Source organism: Bubalus kerabau, chromosome 6 (assembly GCF_029407905.1).
Source record: "Bubalus kerabau isolate K-KA32 ecotype Philippines breed swamp buffalo chromosome 6, PCC_UOA_SB_1v2, whole genome shotgun sequence".
Lineage (NCBI taxonomy): Eukaryota > Metazoa > Chordata > Mammalia > Artiodactyla > Bovidae > Bubalus > Bubalus kerabau.
Window position 1 is genome coordinate 79,486,504 of NC_073629.1, and position 15,539 is coordinate 79,502,042.

The 15,539-nt window shown below is 41.5% G+C and overlaps 1 protein-coding gene across 1 annotated transcript in view; it reads right to left on the reverse strand.

Annotated features, from left to right (window-relative positions):
* PDE4B (phosphodiesterase 4B) overlaps positions 1-15,539 on the reverse strand; it is a 650,415-nt gene that overhangs the window by 128,187 nt on the left and 506,689 nt on the right. Inside the window, exons 5-6 of the mRNA XM_055585558.1 lie at positions 13,221-13,257; positions 13,019-13,089 (exon numbers count right to left, since the gene is read on the reverse strand). Coding sequence (XP_055441533.1) covers positions 13,019-13,089; positions 13,221-13,257 — 108 coding nt within the window. The remainder of the gene's footprint in view (positions 1-13,018; positions 13,090-13,220; positions 13,258-15,539) is intronic.

Here is a 15,539-nt window from a genome sequence, read left to right on the forward strand (position 1 = left end):
CAAGCAGATAAATCCATGCCCCACAATTACAGGGGTTCTTTCTCCTTTTCTTTCTTGTTTTTATTTTTTCTTTATTCATCTTTTATATCCCCCACCCCACAAACCCTAATTTTCTTGCCATTCTTCTCATGCTTTGCCAGGCTCTCCAGGATTCCCGGTGCATTGTTGGAAAGCCTCCCAGAAACAGGAATGAGCAGTGGCCCTCAAGCTTTAGGGTGCATAGAATCACCTGGAGAGCTGATTAAGACACACTGCTGAACCTTATTTCTAGGGTTTCTGGTTCAGTCTGCCAGCGTTGAGCTTAAGAGTCTGCATTTCTAACTCATTCCAAGTGATGCTGCTGCTGCTAACCTTGTTGCTGTTGCTGTTCAGTTGCTCAGTCCTGTCTGACTCTTTGCGACCCCATGGACTGCAGCAAACCAGGCTTCCCTTTCCTTCACCAGCTCCCAGAGTATGCTTAAACTCAGGTCCATTGAATTGGTGACACCATCCAACCAACTCATCCTCTGTCGTCCCCTTCTTCTCCTGCCCTCAATCTTTCCCAGCGTCAGGGTCTTTTCCAATGAGTTGGCTCTTCATACATGGTGGCCAAAATAATGGAGCTTCAACTTCAGTCCTTCCAATGAATATTCAGGATTTATTTCCTTTATGATTGACTGGTTTGATCTCCTTGTTGTCCAAGGGACTCTCAAGAGTATTCTCCAACAGCACAGTTCAAAAGCATTAATTCTTTGATGCTCAGCCTTCTTTATGGTCCAATTCTCACATCCGGACATGACTACTAGAAAAACAATAGCTTTGACTATATGGACTTTTGTTGGCAAAGTGATGTCTCTGTTTTTTTATATGCTTTCTAGGTTTGTCATTGCTTTTCTCCCAAGGAGTAAGCACCTTTTAATTTCATGGCTGCAGTCACCATCCTCAGTGATTTTGGAGCCCAAGAAAATAAAGTCTGCCACTGTTTATATACCTTCCCCATCTATTTGCCATGAAGTGATAGGACTGGATGCCATAGTCTTAGTTTTACGAATGCTGAGTTTTAAGCCAGCTTTTTCACTCTCCTCTTTCACCTTCATCTAAAGGCTCTTTAGGTCCTCTTCACTTTTGGCCATTAGGATGATATCATCTGCATATCTGAGGTTGTTGATATTTCTCCCAGCAATCTTGATTGCAGCTTGAGCTTTATCTAGCCTGCCATGTCACATGATGTACTCTGCATATAAGTTGAATAAGCAGGGTGACAATATACAGCCTTGACATTCTTCTTTCTCAATTTTGAAGCAGTTTGTTGTTCCAAGTCTGGTTCTAACTGTTACTTCTTGGCCTGCATACAGGTTTCTCAGGAGGCAGGTAAGGTGGTCTGGTATTCTCATCTCTTTAAGAATTTCAAGTTTGTTGTGATCCACACAGTCAAAGGCTTTAGTGTACTCAATGAAGCAGAAGTAGATGTTTTTCTGGAATTTTCTTGCATTTTTCTATGATCCAACAGATGTTGGCAATTCGTTCCTCTGCCTTTTCTAAATCAAGTTTTTATATCTGGAAGTTCTTGGTTCACATATTGCTGAAGCTTAGCTTGAAGGGTTTTGAGCATTACTTTGCTAGAATGTGAAATGAGCGCACTTGTAAGGCAGTTTGAACATTCTTTGGCATTGCCTTTCTTTGGGATTGGAATGAAAACTGACCTTTTCCTTGCAAGTCCAAGGAACTCTCAAGAGACTTCTCCAGTACCACAATTTGAAAGCACCAGTTCCTCAGTGCTCAGCCTTTTTTATGTTCCAAGTCTCACACTCGTACATGACTGCTGGAAAAACCATAGCTTGACTATGCATATGTATACACACACACACACACACACATATATATATATTTGGTCTTTGGCTCAATTCTTGGCACAGAGCTCCTAAAATCCTAAGAGTTTCCTAAGTGAGGAGAGAAAACCAGTCAATCAAACCAGTCAATCCTAGAGGAAATCAACCCTGAATATTCATTGGAAGGACTAAGGGAAGGAAGAGAAAGGGACAATAGAAGATGAGATGGTTGAATGGCATCACCGACTCAATAGACATGAGTTTGAGCAAACTCCTGGAGATAGTGAAAGACAGGGGAGCCTGTTGTGCTGCAGTCCACGGGAGTGCAAAGAGTTGGACACAACTTATCAAATGAACAACAACAAAGTGAAGAAAGCCATCTTTGATATGTGTTTTTTGACATGTTAATGAAGTGACCTTTGGATCAACAACTAGGCAATCTAAGGAGGAGGCTAGGTGCCAGACTACCCAATCACTCAATTAGAGAGTTTGAACTTTAGGCCACCTGGAACCTCTGAGGAGGCGAGAGAGGCCGGAAATTGAGTTCAACCATCAGTGGCCAATAATTTAATCAATCATACATCTGTAATGAAGCTTTCATAAAAATTCAAAAAGCCTGGGTTGGTGAACATCATTCAGAAAGAATGATGCACTCAGAGAGCTTAGGAGCTTTGCCATCCTCTCCTCCCTACCCACTACCCCTCAACCCCGGAACCTCCTGTATCTGGCTATTCCTGAGTCATATCCATTTATAACAAAGCTGTGATCTAGTAAGTAAAATGTTTCTCTAGGCTCTGTGGGCTCTTCTAGTAAGTTAATTGAACCCAAGGAAGGGGTCACAGGAACTTCCAACCTATAGCCAGTGGATCAGATACCTACAAGAACCTGGGCTTGCCAATGGGGTCTGAAGTGTGTGTGTGTGTGTGCGTGTGTATTGGGGGGACAGTCTCATAGGACTAGGCCCTTAACCTGTGGGGTCTGACACTATCTCCAAGTAAATCATGTTAGAACTTCATTGACTTATAGGACACCCAGCTGGTGCTTGGATGTGTGGGGAAGAAAAAAAGACCTGGTATCCAGAATCACAGCTTCAAATGCCACCTTCTCCAAGGAATGTGGTTATAGGGGAGGAAAACTTGCTACTCCAAATGTCTCTTAGCATGTGAATGGTTTCAAGCTGAAAAGGCCCCAAAGACTGAGCTTTCCCTTCACTGACTAAAGGAATGTCAATAGAGGAACAGAGCTATCACAATAGATAAGAGTAGTATGAACTAGGTATGCTAGACAAGGAGGAACCCAGGAGAGTCTGTTTGTCAAAATTCCATTCTATGTTTCACTGTCTCCATATAGCCCAGCAAACATTTATTTACCAAACATTTGCTTTTCCATTTCCATGTCAATTGCCTTCCTTCCTTTTCAAGTCCCAACCCCCTACCCCACAATATTCTCTTTTGTCTTTAGCTGAAAATGCTGCTTAAGGGGAGGGTTTCAGCCATTTAGTCACCACTCAGTTTTCCTGGGTCTGTTCCATATACACATGTTATTAGACATTTGTTTGACTTTCTCTTATTAATCTGTCTTGTGTCAACTTAATTCTTAGACCAGCCAGGAAAACCTAGAAGAAAAGAGGAAAATTTCTTCCTTCTTGAAAATATCATTTTCTTAGCTAAAAAATGACCCTTCCACTAATCTCCCCTGGCACTGCATTTGTACCTTTAGGGTTATTTTGTCATGTTACAACTCATATGGTCATGGACTATCCCCATGTCTAATCTATGACCCATTGATGGTGGGGTCCAGTTATTATCCCTTTCCATATGCCTTCTGCAGGACCTACCAACTTGCCTTGTGAAGAGTAGGAACTCCATAAATATTAGAAAACTATATGATGTGAAAATGATTTGAGAAGCCTAGCACCATATAAATGTTTTATCTGGTTTCCTTTTTCCATATAGCCTTAGTTCTACATACTCCTCACTGTTCCTCAGACACAGAAAATGCTTGTGTTGCTGTGTCTTTTGAATCCGTTTTGCTCAGTTGACCACTATTCTCTTCCTCTTTAAGTGGCAAACTCCTTCACATGTTCTAGGACTGCACTCCAGCATCACCTCTTCAGAGAAATCTTCCCTCCTCTGACTAGTCATTGTGTTACTTGTACTTTTCCATGCTTGTCTCACCCTAGTGCTGCTCTTACTGCATTACAATCCCCATTTTCCCATCTTCTCAACTTACCTGTGAGAACTTTAAGCAAAGACTGAATCTCATTCACCTTTGTAACCTTGGAATTGGCAAAATATTTGATACAACATAGGTAGCTGATAGGTGTTGATTAGATTAATAATATACTTTTAAATATTTTTATTTTATGTATCTTCCTGAGTTCCAAAGAAAATGTCTGCTAAAAGAGACATAGAAATAAGAGACCCTAAATTTGGAAATCTCTGCTTCCTTAATAGTACAGCAATGCATTGCGCCTGATTCTTCCAATAACTTCTTTAAAACTACACAATTTAAATAATTTAAATTCCTTTGTCCTAGCAGTTATTTTGAAAATATAACTTTTATTTATAGCTATTAATTCAGGTAAGCATCTGTGTGTGTAAGCTTCGGAAAAGCAAGGACTACCTGGGTCAGGAAGATCCCCTGGAGAAGGAAATGGCACCCCACTCCAGTATTCTTGCCTGGGAAATCCCATGGACGGAGGAACTTGGAGGGCTACAGTCTATGGGGTCTTAGTGACTAAACAACAACATTTATAAAGGTCTGTCACTTTTCTCAAGATCCAGTACAAAGAAGCAGCTCACTATATTTTAAATGAATGAATGATGTCTGGTGGGTGCAGTATTGTTTGTGGGGCATGAGAGTGCCAGAAGAAAATGGCCACTGTGAGTCCAAAGGTCCCTAACTTATGGAATAATCATAAGTTCTACCCCTGGGTTGTAAAGGTGGTGATATTAATAGGGAGGATAACATGGCCACAGCAGTTAATACTTTCCAGCCCTGAATAGCACAGTGGAAAAAGAGCTGGACTATGAATAAGAAGACAGGAATTCTAATCCTGGTTCTGGCACCTTCTAACTATATAGCCCTGGGCAACTCACTGAAATTCTCAGTTTCTTCCTCACTTGGGGAGAACAGGCAGCAAGTAACATTTACTGCTAATTTACAATGTGCCAGCTCCTGTGTGAGAGGTTTTACATATATTTCCTCCCTCACTCTGAGGAAATTTGGCTAGGTTTTTTCCAGCTCTGAATGCTCAAGATTTTATTATTCTCAGCTAATTTAAGTCCCATGCCAAAGGACACAAAGCAATGAAAGACACTTCAGATATATACTGAAAAAAAAAATTCAGTGGCTATTAATTCTTTTTCAAAGATTTCATATAATGTTGATTTAATTACACTTTGGAAGAATGTTAATGCAGTGATGTAACATGATCTCCTGGAAGCCACCAGTGATACTAGTGATGTTACTGACAGAGCTGGATGATGAGGGACACCTCTTTGCTCCAGCTCTATTCCCTGGCTATCAGACTGCTGAATGGCAGGCATTCTCATTCACATGCGATTCCTCCAGCAGTCTGTTGAAAGCCAGTAAATGCTTTAGGGATGCTTATCTGAATTAACTCTAAATGAAAGCCTTAGTTTCAAAATTCCTGGGACAAAGGAAATATAGGTTTCAATTTGAAGCCAAGAAATACAAGCCCAATCAAGCAGCCCTCAATAAAACATTTCATGGAAGTGCAAGGAAATCACCTCAACAGGAACTCTGAGATTTTTCACCCTTTGGGTGGTAAAGCTCAGACAATGGACTGCTTTTATACTAAGCAAAGAGCCAAAAGATAAAGGAAATCTTGACTTGTGAACAGTATAGTTCTATGTGGGAGTTCCTTTTCATATTAAAAAGAAAACACACACTACCCACATGTCTTATGAAAACCATTCTAAGGATATAATTATTACTTAAATTATTACATTCAAATCAAGGAATGGCTCTCAGGAACCCAAGTCAAACATCCCAGAAAGCAACTTCTGAGTTCCATGAACCCTGCTGTTTCAGTTGTTGAGATCAGTGAATATCAGGGTTGGGGTGGGAAGGACAATCCTCTTAGTCTGGTGGATACATTCCTAATACATATTTTTGTCTTCAGTTGTCTTTATTTGTTTGATGGTATCGACTGGGAATAGAATGGAGTGCATTAAATGGACCCTCAGTTTTCTAGCCTGCTCCTGCCAGGCTGCCCCAATGTTCACTTCTGAGCCTGAGCTAGACCAAAGCAATCTCAGCTCCCTTTGGTGAAGCTCTACTGATGGACATGTTGGTTGGTGTTGATTTTAAGGAAGTACTTGAACTTAATAGGAGGATCAACTCTGTACAAATATGGGTATGAATTTGGGAATGACCATTGGAGAAGGAAATGGCAATCCACTCCAGTGTTCTTGCCTGGAGAATCCCAGGGACTGGGGAGCCTGGTGGGCTGCCGTCTATGGAGTCGCACAGAGTTGGACACGACTGAAGCGACTTAGCGGCAGCGGCAGCAGCAGCATTAGTCATATTCACTGGAAGGACTGATGCTGAAGCTAAAGTTCCAATTCTTTGGCCACCTGATGCAAAGAGCCAAATCACTGGAAAAGACCCTGATGCTGGGAAAGATTGAGGGTAGGAGGAGAAAGGGATGACAGAAGATGGCTGATTGGATGACATCACCAACTCAACGGACATGAGTTTGAGCAAGCTCCGGGAGATGGTGAAAGACAGGGAAGCCTAGTGTGCTGCAGTCCATGGGGTCGCAAAGAGTTGGACACAACTGAGCAACTGAACAACGACACCAAATTAGATGCAACTTTCTTACTGCTGGGGATCTATTACATTTGCTGAGTGTGCTTTGGACCACAGGTGACACAAAGGGCCATGCTTTGGAGGGCAGTCCTCAGCCTGAGCCCTCAGTCCTCAGCTCTGGATGAGCTCTCTGTATGGCAGCTATGGTCCTAGGGCACTCTGTGTATAGCAACTCTGCATCTGTATGTGGTGCAAAACCCCAAGGCTATGGAAAAATCTGATTCCACAGAAACTGCTTCAGCTGACAGCCTGTAATCATCAGTGCGTATGTGCATGCTTAGTTGCTCAGTCGTGTCTGACTCTTTGGGACTGTAACCCACCAGGCTCCTCTGTTCATGGGATTCTCCAAGCAAGAATACTGGAGTGGATTGCCATGCCCTCCTTCAGGGGATCTTCCTGATCCAAAGATTAAACCCTTGTCTCCTGAGTCTCTTGCATTAGCTGGCTGATTTTTTACCATTAATGCCACCTAATCAGCAGGGTTAGAAGGAATTCCCTGATACTTTCACAGAGGAAAGACCTCCAAGCCCATGCTAAGAAAACAGTAACTGAAAACATTCCATCACATCACCCACCACACCTCTTCTCCCTGGAGCTGTGCAGTGTAGTGGTTTGGGGTTCTGCTATGCTAAAAAAGCCTTTGGAATGTACCCTTATTCACCCCTTCTTCCTCAATTCCCACCTCCATAATCTTGGTTCAGAGTTTCACTCTTCACAGTTTAATTCTTGAAACCCTTTCCTAGCTCATGTCTCTGCCTCAGGCTCTCTGACCTTCAGCTATTCCATAAGTTCTTAAATGACTCTCTTCCAAAACCTTCAGAGATTTCATCCCATGATGCAAAAGACTGAATAGTAGTAAATGTGAAAGTGTAGTAAATGGAAAGATGTGAGATAATAAAATATGTATATTTTATAATATATATATATATATATATATATATATATATATATGTATAGGTCTCTGCCCTGCTTCCTGATACAGAGCTCCCCAAACTCCTGTAATTTCCTTAGAAAGAAGAGCACTGGGAGCATCTTTTGTTCTAAAGGGGTGACTCTGCATCCTGGGTGACTCCTGGATGGGAGCTGGTCACCCGAAGTACCGAGCCATGAATAGAAGCTTAGAATTTTCAGCCATATCCCTCATCCTCCAGAAAGGAGAGAAGGGCTGGGGATGGAGTTCATCATTGATCATGACTATGTGAAGAAACCTCCTTCAAATCCTAATAATACAGGTATCAGAGAGCTTCCAGGCTGGCAAACACATCCACACCAGGAGGGTGATACACCCCAGCTCCATGAGGATGGACCCTCCCAGGCTTGGCCTTGTGTGTCTTTTCATCAGGCTGTTCACCTGTATCCTCTATCACATCCTTTAATAAACTGGTAAACATATGTAAGTGTTTCCTTAGATTCTGTGAGCAGCTCAGGCAAATTAATGAGACCTGGGGGAGGGGCGGGTTAAAATAAATTAGATACAGGTTGAAATAGAATAGATATAGATTCATTAGAATCTACAGCTGGTGTGATCAGAAGCACAGATGATAATCTGAGCTTATGACTGGTGTCTGAAAAGTGGGGAGCAAGGCAGTGTGCAATCTTGTGGGACTGAGCCCTTAACCTGTGGGATCTGACGCTATCTCCATATAGAGAGTGTTGGGATTGAATTAAACTGTCAGACATCCAGTTGGTGTCCAACATTTGCTTGTAATCGTGGTGGGAAATTTCCATGGATTGGTGACCAGACGTGTCAGAAATGAAGTGTTTTGTGTGGATAGTAAAGAAGACTCATAGGAAGACAAAACCCATGTGGGAAGAACTAAGTTTCTCACTACATAGGAAGGAAAAAAATTGAGTTTTCCTTACAAAAGAGCACTGCAAGAATTAGGATGCCCGGTTTCAAGACTGGTTTGGCGTGTCTCCAGAAGTGAGCTGTTTTTGCACTAATCATTTGATTTCCCTGAGCTCTGGTTCCTTGTCCATTGAGCAGAGGCAACATGCCTGTCACATCACAAATCTTATTTATGGTGATGCTAACTGAGATAATGGACATGAAAACTCCAAAGTGTCACACTATTTCTGGCTCCAGCAAGATAAATGTAACCATCACTTACAATAATTCACATTTATTGAGCACTTACCATGTGCTATAAGTTGTTATAAATGCTTTACAAATATTAACAAATTTCATTCTCAGAACAACCCTATTTACAGACTGGGAAACTGAGCTCCAGAGAGGTGAAATAATTTCCCCAAGTCACAATAATTTTCAATAGGTAGAATTGAGTTAGGAAGTGATAAATAAGGCCCCAGAAGCCATATTCTGTAAAGAAAAAAAAGTGGGGAAACAGAAAGGATCACTTTTGAAAAAGTAATTTTCTAAACATTTCTCTAACAATTATTAATTCAGAGAATTAATGATGAATACTTATGGAGCAAACACTATTTGTCAGGTGTTCTGCTAATTCTTAGAGAGTCAAGGAAAAGGAAATGTAATTTTCAAGGTCCTTACAAGACACACAGTCTAGTAGTAGGGGTGGCAAAGATCCATCCATGATTTGCAGAGTGTTCTGAGGCCACTGAAGGACGCTCAGCCAGGCTTGACAGGGTCGGGGCAAGCATCCTGGTGAAGGTGATACAGAGGTGTGTTATAAAGGACAAGCAAGATTCAGTGGCACAATCAATGGAAGGTGGAGAGAGACACTTTAGGAGGTGAGAACAGTAAGTCCATGATTAGGATATAGAATAGAACACGCAGGGAACAAACATGATGCAGTTGATAGAACATGATGTCATGTGGCCAGACTCCTGGTCTGATTGTACACCTCTGTACCTCTGGGAATGTCCCATTAGATTGGAAATCCTGAAAAGGGCAGAGAACTTGTATGTTCTGGTCACTAATTATATCACCAATGCCTGGTACAAGGTGGTGCTCAATACATATTTGTTAAGTACAAACAAAAATATGTGGATGAATAGTATCTGAATAAATACTTGTTGAGAGAATTATTTAATAATAAACACAGAGCATCTCTGCAAATGAGGGCTTTCCTTGTGGCTCAGCTGGTAAAGAATCCGCCTGCAATGCTGGAGATCAGGGTTCTATCCCTGGGTTGGGAAGATCCCCTGAAGAAGAGAAAGGCTACCCACTGCAGTATTCTGGCCTGGAGAATTCCATGGACTGTATAGCCCATGGGGTCACAAAGAGTCAGAGATGACCGAGCGACTTTTACTCACTTCACCACTGCAAATGAGGTTGGGAAAGCTTCTAGCTTTCCTGTATACTGCATCCAATGTAAACTCGATCAACTATCAATCCAACTAGCTTGAGTTAGATCACAAGACACCTTGGGGCCAAGCACCTGCATTCATCTTAATGATTAGACAGTGAACCACTGAAGCTGGAAAGTGACACAGTCACACAGTAGTGAAAAAGATGATTACGGTGGCACTTTGGAGAATAATTTAGAGGAGGAGAAACTGATGATGGGAAAAACTCCATAGAAATATGCAGGACCATCTCACAGGAAGCCCCCGTGAAAAATGATAGAACAGTGAAAGGAAAAGTTAGCTTTCAAGGTAGGGTATACTCTTACTTTTAATAACGCCATTCAATAAAAATTTGGATAAAAGCAAAACAGAGTGTTGAAGAATAATTTCAGAAAGACCAGAGAGACAGGATTTCCTACAGGGTGAACACTAGCTTAGAAAAATCAGGAGACTTAAGGTTTTGTCCTGGTGTGTCTTTAGCCTATGATATGGTTGTTAGCAACTTCCTGGATTTCTGAGGGCCTAATTTCTCCTTCTGTAAAACAAAGCTGCTTAATCAATGGTCTCAAAGTTCTCCTCTGGCCCTACCATTCCAGGATCACGAGTTCTATGATCTCCTTTTCTTAAAAAAAAAAAAAAAAATTATTTATTTTTGGTTGTGCTAGGTCTTCCTTGCTGCACATGACTTTCTCTAGTTGCAGTGAGCAGGGGTCACTCTTCATTGCTATTCTTTCTTGAGGCACACAGGCTTCTCATTGGGGTGGCTTCTTTTGTTGCAGAGCACAGGTTCTAGGCCCACAGGCTTCAGTGGTTGCGCCACATGGGCTCAGCTGTTGTTACAAATGGACTTCAGTTGCTCCACAGCACATAAAATCTTCCTGGATCAGGGATCGAACTTGTGTCCCCTGCATTGGTAGGCAGACTCTATCCACTGAAACACCAGGGAAGTTTGGTTCTATGACCTTCTGATTTCTGCGATGATTGTTAAATTGCTGGATAGTGAACGACATAGCCCTTAGACCCACAGATTGAAATGATTTTGGAGGAGAAAGCTACTGCCGTATGATCAGCTCAAACCTTTCATTTAACAGATAAGGTGACCACAGTTCAGCCATGTTAGTTGAAATTGCCAAGCTTATGTAGCTCGTTAAAGACAGAAGAGAGGATAGTGCTACTCTTACTCATCAAATTACATGCATCTGTTTATATATTACCGAAACACAGGCAACTTGGACCTGACCTTTTGTTACTTTTAATCTTAAGTTTGAACTTCTGAACTCATTAATAGCTTAATCCAAAATAAGTTTAATAGAATTTATGGTCTTTACTGATGAGTACTCATATATCTTAGATGACACCACCCTAATGGCAGAAAGTGAAGAAGGACTAAAAAGCCTCTTGATGAAAGTGAAAGAGGAGAGTGAAAAAGTTGGCTGAAAGCTCAACATTCAGAAAACGAAGATCATGGCATCCAGTCCCATCACTTCATGGGAAATAGATGGGGAAACAGTGGAAACAGTGGCTGACTTTATCTTTGGGGGCTCCAAAATCACTGCAGATGGTGATTGCAGCCATGAAACTAAAAGACGTTTACTCCTCAGAAGGAAAGTTATGACCAATCTAGATAGCATATTCAAAAGCAGAGACATTACTTTATCAACAAAGGTCTGTCTAGTCAAGGCTATGGTTTTTCCAGTGGTCATGTATGGATGTGAGAGTTGGACTGTGAAGAAAGCTGAGCGCTAAAGAATTGATGCTTTTGAACTGTGGTGTTGGAGAAGACTCTTGAGAGTCCCTTGGACTGCAAAGAGATCCAACCAGTCCATTCTAAAGGAGATCAGTCCTGGGTGTTCACTGGAAGGACTGATGCTCAAGCTGAAACTTCAATACTTTGGCCACCTCATAGGAAGAGTTGACTCATTGGAAAAGACCCTGATGCTGGGAGGGATTGGGGGCAGGAGGAGAAGGGGATGACAGAGGATGAGATGGCTGGATGGCATCACTGACTCGATGGACATGAGTTTGTGTAAACTCCGGGAGTTGGTGATGGACAGGGTTGCTGGTGTGCTATGATTCATGAGGTTGCAAAGAGTTGGACACGACTGAGCAACTGAACTGAACTGAACTGATTCATATTTTCAAGCAGTAAATACAAAAGGAGAAAGGAAAAAAAAAATCTCATCCTTTCATTTGTTAAACTCTTGTCTACTAAGTGTTAAAGATACAAAGATTAATAAGATCTGGACTAATTTCTAACGTCTTTGGTTCAGTTCAGTCTCTCAGTCGTTTCCGACTCTTTGCGACCCCATGAACCACAGCACACCAGGTCTCCCTGTCCATCACCAACTCCCGGAATTCACCCATACCCATATCCATTGAGTCGGTGATGCCATGTAACCATCTCATCCTCTGTCGTCCCCTTCTCCTCCTCCCCTCAATCTTTCCCAGAATCAGGATCTTTTCAAGCGAGTCAGTTCTTTGCATCAGGTGGCCAAAGTATTGGAGTTTCAGCTTCACTATCAGTCCTTCCAATGAATATTCAGCAATGATTTTCTTTAGGATGGACTGGTTAGACCTCCTTGCTGTCCAAGGGACTCTCAAGAGTCTTCTCCAACACCATAGTTCAAAAGCATCAAGTCTTCGGCACTCAGCTTTCTTTATAGGCCAACTCTCACATCCATACATGACTATTGGAAAAACCATAGCCTTTAGAAAAACCATAGCCTTGACTAGACGGACCTTTGTTGACAAAGTAATGTCTCTGCTTTTCAATATGCTGTCTAGGTTGGTCATAACTTTCCTTCCAAAGAGTAAGCATATCTTAACTCCATGGCCACAATCACCATCTGCAGTGATTTTGGAGCCCAGTAAAATAAAGTCAGCCACTGTTTCTACTGTTTCCCCGTCTATTTGCCATGAAGTGATACCAGTTCTAAAATACTGTGGTGATCCATCCTACTTCCAAATGTTATCATGTACCCTAACCTAGAGAGGAGGACAAATTTCCATTCATTAGTGTTAAGTTGTGTGTTTGTGTGTGTTAGTGCTATTCAGTGTTTCACCTTTTGGAAGGGATTCATAACTTCACAAATATGTGTGCTTACTTATTGGATGTTCCGTGAAGGTTTGTCAGCAGAGTGAAGTTGTTTCTCACACTTCGCAAGCTGGCAAGGACCTAAAAGGAAAATATTTCCACAGTTAGGAGTGGTTAGGAACAAAAGGAGAGGGCTAGGTAGGTTCATAGACCACTCTTAGAAACTATACCCGGGGACAGAGCGAGAATGAACCAGGCAGCATGATACGTACCTGGGCAAAAGGTGTTACAATCAAGTCATCGCCATGTCTGGTGAAAAGAGAGAGAGAGAGAGAAAAAAAAAAACTTTAAAATGTATTTGCATTATAACTATGACATATAAACTGTCATTAAACTTCATCGGTGTTAGCAACATAAATATTAGACAAGTCATTCTACCTGGGTATAAGGCAGGACTGATTTAGGCAGAGATGGGAATTTCAGGAACTTGAAAGAAAAAAGAAAAACCCACCAGGTTCATAGCTCCTCGATTTACAGTGGCTACACATAAAAACACTTGCAAGTAAGTTTATATCTTCAGGGTATATTCTCATTAAATAGCAGACCCAGAGAACTGTAATTCAAAGCGATTTGTGGATTTTGGTCACCAGAGCCAGGAAATTCAAAGGGAGGGCTGCTCACAGGCACACACAGGGCTGGAAAAAATGGCCTAACAGTCTGGATAAAGGTTAACTTTGGATTTCCTGGCTTTTGTTGATTTGAACCACAGCCTTAATGCCATTTAAACACAGATTTCTGTCTGGGAATCCCATTACTTTTGTTTTTAATATAACTTTTTTCTTAAAGTACCCAAGGAAAAGCTTTTACGGGAGTGTAGGGATTGAACCTACTATTATCATATCACCATCTCTCACTTTGTCCCAAAGATTTGATTGAGCTGAGCCACATAAATTCTGTACTTGGGAATACTCAGAGGTGTGTTTTCAGGAGACTTCTCTCTCTGGTACAGGTTTTGATAAATCTTCTTAAATCCACATAGCAAGATCTCCATTAAAACCATTAGAGGACACGCTGGGCTGAGCTGTAGACACATAATCGGGCCAATTTGCTATCACAGTGTGAATCATAAGTTGCGCAGAAGGTAGTGGACAGTGAGTTTCCTTCACTGTCTGATCATCTGCTTTGTATCATAGATCACTGCACAAATATGGCACTTATTCACTAGTTATCAGAGTGCAACCAATGGTTATTAAGCACCTGCCCAGCACCAGGCATCAGGTGAGGCCTTGGGATCCAGGCTTGGATAACACCTGTATCCTTGGGGACCTCTTCTCTAGTGTGGGTTTTTATTTTAGGGTTTCATTTAGTACAATATTTTCTGTTCTACTGTGGTTTTTAGCTAGAAGTCCCCCTTCAATTTCATCTAGTAAACTTTCTGTGCATCTGCTTTGTACAGTGACTATAAAAAGAACACTGACAAGACTAAGCATTCTTTGAGTGATTACCATCTGTCAGGTCCTCCGGGAAGCCTCGTTTAACTCTTGTAAGAAGACTTGAAGCAGCTAATCTTAGGCCTATTTTATAGATAATATCAAAGCTCAGAGTAGGTAAGCCATTACTTAACCAGCACATAGCTAATAAATGGAAGAACTAAGACTATCAGATTCCAAAAATCTGTGCTATTAACAAGAATGTTTTCCTATTTTTTGATGGCCCTGCATGGTTGACTAAATTCATGGTTGACAGAGTTCACGATCCCCTCAAATTAAAACAGGAGACAAAAAAAAAAAAAAAAAAAAAAAATCCAAAACACTGCAGTAGATAGTATAAATCATATAAATATAGAATGAGAATATGAACAATTGATACTTAATGGGGGTACAAAGGAGAAGTGATAATTACGAATCAGACAAGGAAGGAAAGGCTTGATTGAACAGGTGGTACTTGAGATGAATTTGCAGGTATAGGCTTTAAAAGGTAGGGATGGTAGATGCTTCTAATGAGAGCAATACAAGAATAGAGGTCCTGAAATGGGAAAATACTGGACCTGGAGATGCTTGGTGGTTGTTTGGACAGAGCTGAGTACATAACAGACATTTGCAGAGGACAATACTCGAAGGTCCCCCACACTCATATTATGGACATTGTGAACAACGGTTATGGAATTGGTGCTTAACTCTGCAGAAGAAATGAGGTTTGCGGTGAGATAGGCGAATGTGAAGTCAAGTGGGCCTTAGAAAGCATCACTACAAACAAAGCTAGTGGAGGTGATGGAATTCCAGTTGAGCTATTTCAAATCCTGGAAGATGATGCTGTGAAAGTGCTGCACTCAATATGCCAGCAAATTTGGAAAACTCAGCAGTGGCCACAGGACTGGAAAAGGTCACTTTTCATTCCAATCCCAAAGAAAGGCAATGCCAAAGAACGCTCAAACTACCACACAATTGCACTCATCACACATGCTAGTAAAGTAATGCTCAAAATTCTCCAAGCCAGGCTTCAGCAATACGTGAACCGTGAACTTCCAGATGTTCAAGCTGGTTTTAGAAAAGGCAAAGGAACCAGAGATCAAATTGCCAACATCCACTGGA